An 11,265-nucleotide genomic window follows, 5' to 3' on the forward strand; every position below is an offset into this window, starting at 1 on the left:
CAAATTGTAAAATCGTCACATCCACCAATAACAAATTGTAAAATCGTCACATCCACCAATAACAAATTGTAAAATCGTCACATCCACCAATAACAAATTGTAAAATCGTCACTTCCTATAATTTCTCTCACAAGGATCAGCAATCGTGTGTGGTCAGCACTCAATTTATCTAGTTTTAATTACTCCAATGTTATTTCAGTAATATTTTTACTAGTTGTAAAAAATGATGTCTTGAACAGTTACAGCCTCCTTCATATATCCTGAATGTAAATATACATAGACATATAGACAATATAGACGTAGTTATATCTATTGGAATAGGGCTGTATACATAGACACTTAGACAGGTATACTATAGGGATGTACCTATATGAACATAAACAGGTATACTCCAGTATAGGGAGTTTGTAGTCATTATAAATCAATATAATGTAAGCTTCATATTATTTATGTTTCTTTTTGGTTTTTTTGCAACTTGGAATGCGGTGCTGCCAAAACAACTGAAACAACTGCGTTGTTCTTTATGCAAATGTGTTCAATGGCAACACCCTACCCCCTCCGACCCATATTTTAGAAATTTCGAAATCGCGATTCCAAGTTTCGAAAAAACAAACATACAAAAATTAGATTTGAAGAAAGAGCGAAATGTAATGTAGCAAAAACTGCTTTGAAAATTTTCATTATTGATTTTTAATACATATTATAAGGAATTTAAAATTTCTCGTCGGACGGCCCAGATAATGGGTGATAACTTGGGCAGTTGTAATAAACATTCCACTCTTTCTTCATATCAACATAACGAAAATAAATGTTATTTTATGGCAAGATCATAGAGTGAACATATTTTATGACAATGGAGTTTTTGACCTATGGCACGCTGCTTTCGCGAAATGTAGTAATGTAGCAAAAACTGCTTTGAAAATTTTCATTATTGATTTTTAATACATATTATAAGGAATTTAAAATTTCTCGACGGACGGCCTAGATAATGGGTGATAACTTGGGCAGTTGTAATAAACATTCCACTCTTTCTTCATATCAACACAACGAAAATAAATGTTATTTTATGGCAAGATCATAAAGTGAACATATTTTATGACAATGGAGTTTTTGACCTATGGCACGCTGCTTTCCTCAACAAGAGATATGACTCGGATCCAATGCATTCCCAAAATTTCTCGTCGGACGGCCCAGATAATGGGTGATAACTTGGGCAGATGTAATAAACATTCCACTCTTTCTTCATATCAACACAACGAAAATAAATGTTATTTTATGGCAAGATCATAGAGTGAACATATTTTATGACAATGGAGTTTTTGACCTATGGCACGCTGCTTTCCTCAACAAGAGATATGACTCGGATCCAATGCATTCCACAGAACTCTCACTGATTCGCGACGAAAAGGAGTAACTTATAAATAGTGAAAAAGAACTTAAACACATGAGATTACAGAGAAATTATAATAAAGGGGGCAAGTAAAAAAAAGAAAAAAAAAATGAGTACAACGGTACAAAGTTGACATGTTTTTTCTTACTTAATATTAATAAAATTAGAGACTAGTTCAAAAAACACAATACAAGAAAATTTAAACTTCACATAAACGCACAAGAAGCGTTGTGAAAACCAAGAGAAAGAGAAATTGGGAAATTTTTGTTCGAAAACTTGTTTTGTTCCTGGAGTAAATTTTGTAAGACAAATATTTACTGACACAGGGCTTATGCCAATAGATCCAGCTTGTAGGGTTTTTAATCCCGAACTTATTCCATTTTCAAATTAACATCGCTAAGTTATTCAAACCAAAATTTCATTCGTTTTTCTTATTTAAATAAAATAAATTTGATTCCTGTCATGCAGTATTGAGTTTAAATTGAGTATGAATATCACATATCGTTTTAGCTTTAAGTACTCCAGGTATTCAAACCAAAATTTCATTCGTTTTTCTTCTCATTTAAATAAAATAAATTTGATTCCTGTCATGCAGTATTGAGTTTAAATTGAGTATGAATATCACATATCGTTTTAGCTTTAAGTACTGATAAAAAAATTCGGTAAGGTTGAGATATTCTTTGATACCTACCTTCTTTTTTTTACCACACTGGGCTACTAGGTACGTTCTTGAAGGCTATTTTTACATCACATATTAGGTACACCTCAAATTTCGCAAAATTTTGACGTCTAGATTTTTTTTTAACATCTACGATAAAGGTAGGTATGACGGACGTCAATTTTGCGAGTGTGAATCGAAAGTGTGAAGTTCTCTCTCTCTTAAGATAAAGGTAATTGAAAGCTTTTTTTATTTGAATTTATTTAGGAACTGAAAGCTTAACCCTCGCTTTCCCAAGGGAAGGGGCAAAAAGTACCCAACCAAAGGGAGAAAAGAAAAAATAAAATAAAAATAAATAAATAAAAAACGGCTCTGGCTTAAAATGTAAGTTGAGTAACCGAGACTGCCATGTAGTTTTTCCTCTCCACTCTCAACGTTAGTTGAAGTAGATCTCCCGGTTTTACCACTGAGGGAAGCCAGATGGTTTTATCCCGTGACCATTATACTCTGTGAATTTTTCTTGTACCTACGTCATTTTCCACTACAACTTTTTCTCCAATGAGTCCACACCAAGGTACCAACCACAACCACATCCCATCCAGAAACCAACCACACGCTGCTTTACTTCAGTGATCCATCGAGAACTGGTGCACTCTACGAAAAACGTACTATTGCCGTTGAATGGAGCAGTTGCAGTTGGGTAAAAATTATGAATAAAAGGTCGATTCCTACGTAAAAAGTTGTGAAAAATCCAAATCTGAAGTCAAGAAATACATAACTGATTAAAGGACGTTATTGTTAAAGTCTCAGCTTAGGCAAAAGAATCTGAGTGAGATCTACAGTTCACAAAACCACTAGTGATAATATCTATTAGGTATTAAGAAGTACAAGGGAAAAAATCGAAGGAGACGGGTGGTGAGAAAAGGTGACATAACTTCAATCAGTTGTTGAAAGAAGTACTGGTTGAAACCTTTACTAGGTGGGAGAGAGAAAAAGATTTGCCTTCGTATTACCAATCAATTCAACCCAGGAACCCACAAGTCCCACAACCCTTTTAGTAAGTGATCACGAGACCATGGAAATTTTTAACCTTTGATAAATTTTGGTTCTTATTGGCAGTCGCGATCATAGCTCAGTGGCCCCGATCAAAGCTCAACTTTTTACATGGACGTCGAATCAAAATAGCAACGAGTGTTCATGATAAAGTAAGTCTATGAAGAGGTTGTTCTATGTCGCATGAGGATCGGTCATACCCGAGCCACCCACAGTTTTCTCTTCAAAAGAACCCCCCCGCCATCTTGATTTAATAGTAATTTGACAGTCCCCTGATTATTCTCGAACTAATCATGTTCGTAAGAAAAAGGAACATCTCTAATGTCACAAAAAATTCATGCAATGAACATTTTTACGAAATTTCATCTAAATCGGACAAGCAGGTTCGGGCATTATACTGAAACAAATCGACTACCTAAATGCAAAATTTCCAAGATGAAACTTCGAACTACCTCCGTACGACAAAGAAGAAACTTACCTTCCACGATTTCATTCTCTCTCTTGGCCTCCCCGAGTGCTGAGAACAGGTCCAACTTAATCCTGGTTTCCGCACTCAAACTTCGCTCCAGAGCTACATTTCTATCCTGAACGCTACTCACTTCACTACGCAAGCTACTCAGTCGATGTTCTAGCTCACTCTGCTCCTCACGTAACTTCTGCAGCGCCTGGGGAATGAGAGGGGTTTTTTTACGTTCTATTACTAAAGTATAGCGAAGCTATCCTAGTAATGAGAAAGTAAGATTAGATTAGGATTAAGATTTGATTTATTTGTAGTAAATTAATAATTTTTTGAAATATTTTTTTAGTCATGAGAAAGTATTGTTTTTATGAGTTTAATGTTAATGTGTAAATGCCAAGGTTTTTTAGTGATGGAGATTGTACTCTTCGCAAGCTACTCAGTCGATGTTCTAGCTCACTTTGCTCCTCACGTAACTTCTGCAGCGCCTGGGAAATGAGTGGGGGTTTTTTACGTTCTATTACTAAAGTATAGCGAAGCTATCCTAGTAATGAGAAAGATTAGATTAAGATTAAGATTTGATTTATTTGTAGTAAATTAATATTTTTTTTAGTCATGAGAAAGTATTGTTTTTATGAGTTTAATGTTAATGTGTAAATGCCAAGGTTTTTTAGTGATGGAGATTGCACTCTCAATTCAGCGACAAGCTAAACGTCTCCTACCATTAACATCACCCTGCCTGAGTGAGCCGGGAAAAGCCAGGAGCAGGCGATTGTCCAGATGGTCACGTATCCGGATATCAACCACGCACAATATTGCTACACTTTAGTAGATCATTAAAAATATCATTAAGATCATTAAGAAATTTAACGTTCTATCGCCACTAACTATGAGGGTTAAAAAAAAAAAAAAAAAAAAAAAAAAGGATTACAAAACTCTTTGAGCCGAAAAATTAAAACTGGTACCTATGGAATTAGAGTTTTATGGAGTACATTGTACAAGATGGGTTTCCCCTCCGGCCCATATTGTTATTCAAAAAATTCCGCCCATAGGTGAATTCATGTTGGTTCTTTTTCTGGACTATCTAGTTTTAGTTACGAGTTCTGTAATGAAATATTACTTCAATTCATACAAATCAATAAAAACATCACAAGAAGTATTTTTTCAAATGGTAAAAAAAACACAACTCTTTATTTTTAGTAAAAGTGAACATGAGAGAGAGAAAATCATAATCATTGTCAATTGCAGAGAGTAAGATTCAAAGTTGCGCGTGGTTAGTACCCGGATAGGTGACCATCTGGCCAATAGCGTGCTGCTAGCTTTTAAAAAAAGTTATTGGAGTCAGAGAAAGTAAAAAAGTTAACCAGTTTTTCCAATGTCTATAGAGGATTTTTCACTATAAAAAATATTATCAAGTGGTCCTCATACCTCATTGGTTAAGTGGCAAAAAATAGACACTCGACCAAATGAGAGAATAGAACAAATAGATTTAAACTTGCCAAAAGTGTCTGCGAAATCGATTTGAAAGTTAGACACAGTTACCTACATATTTGAGAGTGGGTGAAAAACTAGACAACTACTTTCTATTTGTGACTTCATTAAAAAAATTTGCGTTCTCGCGCGAGAAGAGTTTCCAGTGTGGACTTGGCTTTCTTCTCTTCGACTAGACGTTTTTCGAGCGAAGACAGGGCTTGCTTGTCCAGAGCCCGTGCTGTGAGTAGACTTTGCAATCTGGCAAAGAGAATTGAAGTCGTATTAATGAAAATTTTCGCAAAATTAGACAAGCTTTCTGGCCTCGCCATTTCGCTGGCGTTTCGAGAACAAATCTTATCTGTTTAGGATAAAGTTCTCCCGGGCGGAAATAGAACCCACAACATAGCGCTTTCAGAGCAGACGTGCAACCTCCAAACTAACTAGGCTGGCAGCTGTATTTTATCTTTACAAATTATTGACTCCGTCGAGATTCGAACCCGGATCTTCTCCTCTTTAATTACACGCTAAGCATCACGGCCATGTGTGCTATGAGAGGTTTGATTCAATAATTTCAATGTACAGATCTTTGTTCACTTGAGTAAAAAATATAGCCACTTAGGTACTAACGAGACACAAGGTTCCCCCTCCCAACAAATTTAGGTGTATTCTGATGAAATAAAGGTTATATGAGGGGCAGAAATTTAATAGCCTTACCTGCAACTCGTTCTCCGCAGCTGCACATCTTTCCCGCCTCTCATCCGCTTCTCGTTTCCACTGACGACTTTCCACTTCCAACTCCCTCCGTTTTCCCCTACACACGGCATCCGCACACCCTCCATTAGTAACCTTAGCCGCCTCCACCTCCCTCCTCTTCCCCCTACACAAGGCATCTCCACACCCAACACTACTCAGCTTGGCCGCAGATTCCTCCGCTGCACGCCGCGCCTTGCGTTCTCGCGCGAGAAGAGTTTCCAGTGTGGACTTGGCTTTCTTCTCTTCGACTAGACGTTTTTCGAGCGCAGACAGGGCTTGCTTGTCCAGAGTCCGTGCTGTGAGTAGACTTTGCAATCTGGCAAAGGGAATTGAAGTCGTATTAATGAATATTTTCGCAAAATTAGACAAGATTTCTGGCCTCGCCATTTCGCTGGCGTTTCGAGAACAAATCTTATCTGTTGAGAATAAAGTTCTCCCGGGCGGAAATAGAACCCACAACATAGCGCTTTCAAAGCAGACGCGCAACCTCCAAACTAACTAGGCTGGCAGCTGTATTTTATCTTTACAAATTATTGACTCCGTCGAGATTCGAACCCGGATCTTCTCCTCTTACCTCGCGTTGAGCTCCTGATTCTCCTGCAGACTTTCACTCAGCTCACTCCTCGCATTTCGCTCGCCTACCGTCAGGTTCGCTAGAGTCGATCTCAGTTCTAACTCTATTGATCGACTCGTACTCAAACTAGCTCGTAGCTGTTTGATATCACGCTCCAAGCCCAGTGTGAACTCGGCCTAAGGAAAAATAAACAGTGGATTTACAACCGGAAGATTTTTTTCCCATTTCATACCAAATTTTTCGTTTTCAATTCGTAGCAAAGAAACAACTGCTAGGCACATTAGACCTGTGGTCTGTGTTGAAGCATGCCTATCCCGTGGTATATGGCTCGTAGCTGTTTGATATCACGCTCCAAGCCCAGTGTGAACTCGGCCTGAGGAAAAGTAAACAGTGATTTTTTTTCCATTTCATACAGATTTTTTTCCCATTTCATACAGAAATTTTCGTTTTCAATTCGTAGCAAAGAAACAACTGCTAGGCACATTAGACCTGTGGTCTGTGTTGAAGCATGCCTATCCCGTGGTATATTTTTTCATCTAATAAGACAATGCTGCTATTGTCTTTTAGATACTCTTATCAAACAAAGGATTAAATAGGATTTTCATATTATAAAATAAAAAAGAATTTTAAATAAAATAATAAGAATAAATAACTCTGATTCAGTTTGTTATTTAACTACCTTACCGTAAGCTACTTAATGGCTATTTTCTTTGTGATTTTTATTTACAGAGCTTGCTTGCTTCAATATTTGAATCACAAGTTCCGGGCTGCTCTTGGTAAATCCAAGATGATGAGACCTCAGGACAAAGTCCTTGTTGCATTTTCTGGTAGTCATTCTAGTATGGCCTTGCTACATTTACTGCAGGAAGGCATGCAGCTATCCAGTCATAAGAGAATTCTCTTCTCAGTGTGTGCTATCTACATAGATGGTGAGTCCCCTATTCTCTAGCTCTCTCCCTCCCCTCTCACATTCCTTCCTTCTCACTCCTCTGTCATTCTAGTCATTTTCTCTCCCTTTTAATCTCCCTCTTTCTTTCCACCTTTCTTTTTCTTCATCCTCTCCCTTCTTCTCCTAGGTAAGGTTTCTCCTGTCATCTGCTAGGATATGCTACTTTGCAAGTTTTTGACCAACTCCTGAATAAAATTGTCCTCAAAAGAGCAAGTGTGCTACACACTACAATATGATCAATAACACTTCTTATTGTGTCCTCAGTTGGTTGTCCATCCAGGCTCAAATCATGTTAAATAATGCTTAAATTAAAACCCTACAACTCTTACAAGTGACATTACATTTGCTTTTTATCTAATTCTTCATTCCCAGATGGCAGTATATCCCAAGTCAGCAAGAGCAAGCTCAACCCAAATTTTGGGTCTGTTTGCCCCTACGCTTAAGCCTCAGAGTTGGCTTTTTGTGTACGGTATTTCCAGTGAAAATAAATGAACCTCGTTTTTAAATAGGTACAATCGACATGAAAATAGTACCTATGCTACCTACTTGTAGTTGTTCCAAGTTTCCTACGGTTTTCCTGTCTTTTTGTTTGTTGGTCTTACCTCTCTTACTTTTAGTTCGATTTTTGGTTAAATTCGGCACGTTCAACATCAACACATAAAGGAAGTCTTAGTAGATTTTTGGCCCGATGGCCCTTTGTGAGAGTTTTACAGTTCGCTAATCTGTATTTTATGCTTACTAGTCTTACTATACCCTATAGAATCTCTCGAAAAACTTACTTGGGGAAGGGGAGGCGAAGTTCCCAGTTCCTGACCTAAAAAAAGAAAGAAAAAATGGCCCATGTTTGTAAAATCTACATAAGATCGCATACCGCACATAGCGTCACATGTGATCGTATGCAAATATCTAGCACCCGCCGCGCCGCCGTCCGCAATTTACATCGCTTGTTCTTCGCCCAAAAAAAACTAAGGGGGTGATAAGGGAACAAAAAGTGGGAGGTGCAAGTCTGAGCGAAAACTAAAGGAGGGGAAATTATCAGCATGAAAGCATGATTCAATAATGTGCAATAGAACGCAAGCACCGCTTGTATTCCCATTTAAAACTTCTCTTTTTATAACAGCGATTAGGGATTCGAATTTTTGTTATTTTGAAACGAAAAATACATACCCAGTTTAATAAAATCTTATCATAAATTTTATCCCATAAAACATAACCTTGATAATCTTTCGATTTTCTGATTTCAGAGGGTAATTTATTCAGTCAGGTCTAGACTTCATTTTTACTGGTGGTGAAATGGTCTGGAATATTTTTGATAAATTTGTGGGCGATTAAGATTTGGGTTGTAAAAAATTGTGTGATGTAATTCCAATTAATACTGAATACAAAGAAGAGAAAGTACAGTTAATGATTGACTCGCGTAGTTAGAAGAGGAATTTCTTTGATACCTTGTAGGGGAGCTTTTCGTTCCGTTCAGGCTTCCATGATGAGATGTCCGTTGGTTTTGGGCGTGTAGGCGATCGCATTCGGGTCAAGGTTAGATGGCAGCAGGTGGGGGTCTAGAAGTTTGGATGTGGCGGAGGGGGAGTGGGATAGCGGACCGAATGAACTGGGAGGCATCACGGCTAGAACCTGAGCCATGCGGGCTTTGATTGTGTTCAGCTCGCGCTCACTCTTACGTAGCTTACCTGAGGGGAGAAAGAAATTTGAACTGTGTTAGGCATCCATGCTTGCCATAAAATATCTTCTCTGTGATATAGGGTGTAATTTAATAGTAATTTGACAGTCCCCTAATTATTCTCGAACAAATCATGTTCGTAAAAAAGGAACATCTCTAAATGTCACAAAAAATTCATGTAATGAACATTTTTACCAAATTTCATCTAAATCGGACAAACAGTTTCGGGCATTATACTGAAACAAATCGACTACCTAAATGCAAAATTTCCAAGATGAAACTTCGAACTACCTGAAACTTACCTTCCACGATTTCATTCTCTCTCTTGGCCTCCCCGAGTGCTGAGAACAGGTCCAACTTAATCCTGGTTTCCGCACTCAAAATTTTATAGTAATTTGACAGTCCCCTAATTATTCTCGAACTAATCATGTTCGTAAAAAATGCACATCTCTAAATGTCACAAGAAATTCATGCAATGAACATTTTTACCAAATTTCATCTAAATCGGACAAACAGGTTCGGGCATTATACTGAAACAAATCGACTACCTAAATGCAAAATTTCCAAGATGAAACTACCCCCGTTCGACAAAGAAGAAACTTACCTTCCACGATTTCATTCTCTCTCTTGGCCTCCCCGAGTGCTGAGAACAGGTCCAACTTAATCCTGGTTTGAAAGGACATGAGTTCAATCCTAGTCAAAGTATGTCCTCCTGTTCTCACTGCTGTCAAAGCCAAAAGTATTACATCCTCACTGCTGAGGATTGGCAGGACATTACTAATGGAAGAATAGCAAAAAGATGACATGGAAATTATTCCTTTGGTAATTTATGAGCTCCACACCCCCTTTCAAATGTGCTGTAGGTATAGTTCATTGACTCAATACTTATATCTACCCAGTTTAAGTTGAGATAGGTCAGGTTTATGGTTAAAGGGACCATGCAATTGTCTGTATAACAGAGCCTATACTAGCTTGTCCATCATAAGTTGGGTATCAGGATCATAAAGTATTGGTTGATCAGTTAATAAACCGTCAAAACTATTTCGTGGTAATATAGCTAAGTAGGTATTAGCCGTATTAGGATCATAAAGTGTTGGTTGATCAGTGAAAAAACCGTCAACACAATCAGAACTATTTCGAGTTAATATTGGTGGGGCGTCGCTCAAACTCTTGACGTTCACGCACCTCTCGGCACACTTGACATAGAACTCACTGAGAAAAAAAAAGCCCGCTCAGGGGCCCAAAGATCTAGTTGGGTTCAAAATCTAGTGACCGAATAGCCCTTTGTGTGTTGATCTTGAACAGACGCTAGACGTACAGAAATACAAACTGTTCGTTTGCAAAATCGTCTCTTTTTGCAATCTCACTTTTTTCCCCTCGATGACATAAAACTTAGACCCCACTTCGTTTTATCAACTGAAGAGGCGAAGTTTTTGTCTCGGTCATTCTCTTCGACCTAACCCTCTTATGTACCATTTATTTCACAGGCAGATCCTCTGGCCAGTCTTCAGAAGGCTGCGGAAAGTTTCGTCACAGATCTGCAAACCAATTTCCCATCGACAGTATCCACTGTGTTTCGTACCGCTGATAAACTCTCTCTAGATCTTACCAGTATGAATGTGAACAATACTTGTCTGCTGTGTAAGGTAAGTGTGAATCGGTGTGATGGCGAATTTTTACTGCAGGGGTTTCAAAACTCAAACTGCATAGTGGGACATTTTTTCCAAGTGCTTACACATCGCGAGCCACAGATTATTTAGAAGAAGAAAAATTGAATAAGGACCTACCCTGAAAACACTTCTCTTACTTCCATCAATGCTTCTTAAAAGGTTCAGTTGTACAGGAAAATTCAATACATCAACCCCGCGCCGCAGGTGATTTTTTTTTTTTTTTTTAGATCTGAAGATTGTTTGATTCCTTAGATTTGTATTTGTTTTACTTCTCTTAGAGTGTAGTAGGAGATATCTATTCTGTTCAAGACTGGAATCTAATCCGCTTTCTATTTTATAGTTCTGAGTTTTCTTTGTCTTTTCTTTTTCCTTGATCCATTGGACAACTAAGAGATATAAGAAGTATCTTAAGTTCTAGGGGTAGCTTTTCAGCCTAGAAAGTTTTGGTATTGGGCCATTGATGTAATATTACGTCTCTATGTTATATTGTTCTGGGAAGTGGTCTTGTTTGTTGGCAACTATATTCTCCAAAATATTTATATTCTATGGTGGTGTTTAGTATGCCTGAGTGGATCCGACTGTTAAAGAGCGAGTGGAAAAACATATTTCGCAA

General features: G+C 37.9%; 1 protein-coding gene across 1 annotated transcript in view; it reads right to left on the reverse strand.

Annotated features, from left to right (window-relative positions):
• Window positions 1–3,493: 3,493 nt before the first annotated feature.
• The window catches only part of LOC103524525 (macoilin-like), an 8,780-nt gene continuing 1,008 nt past the window's right edge, over window positions 3,494–11,265 (reverse strand). Inside the window, exons 3-5 of the mRNA XM_026819903.1 lie at window positions 6,359–6,534; window positions 5,746–6,100; window positions 3,494–3,766 (exon numbers count right to left, since the gene is read on the reverse strand). Of these exons, the coding sequence (XP_026675704.1) occupies window positions 3,494–3,766; window positions 5,746–6,100; window positions 6,359–6,534 (804 nt within the window). The remainder of the gene's footprint in view (window positions 3,767–5,745; window positions 6,101–6,358; window positions 6,535–11,265) is intronic.

Source organism: Diaphorina citri, unplaced genomic scaffold, assembly GCF_000475195.1.
Source record: "Diaphorina citri unplaced genomic scaffold, Diaci psyllid genome assembly version 1.1 scaffold102, whole genome shotgun sequence".
In the NCBI taxonomy this organism is placed as follows: Eukaryota; Metazoa; Arthropoda; class Insecta; order Hemiptera; family Psyllidae; genus Diaphorina; species Diaphorina citri.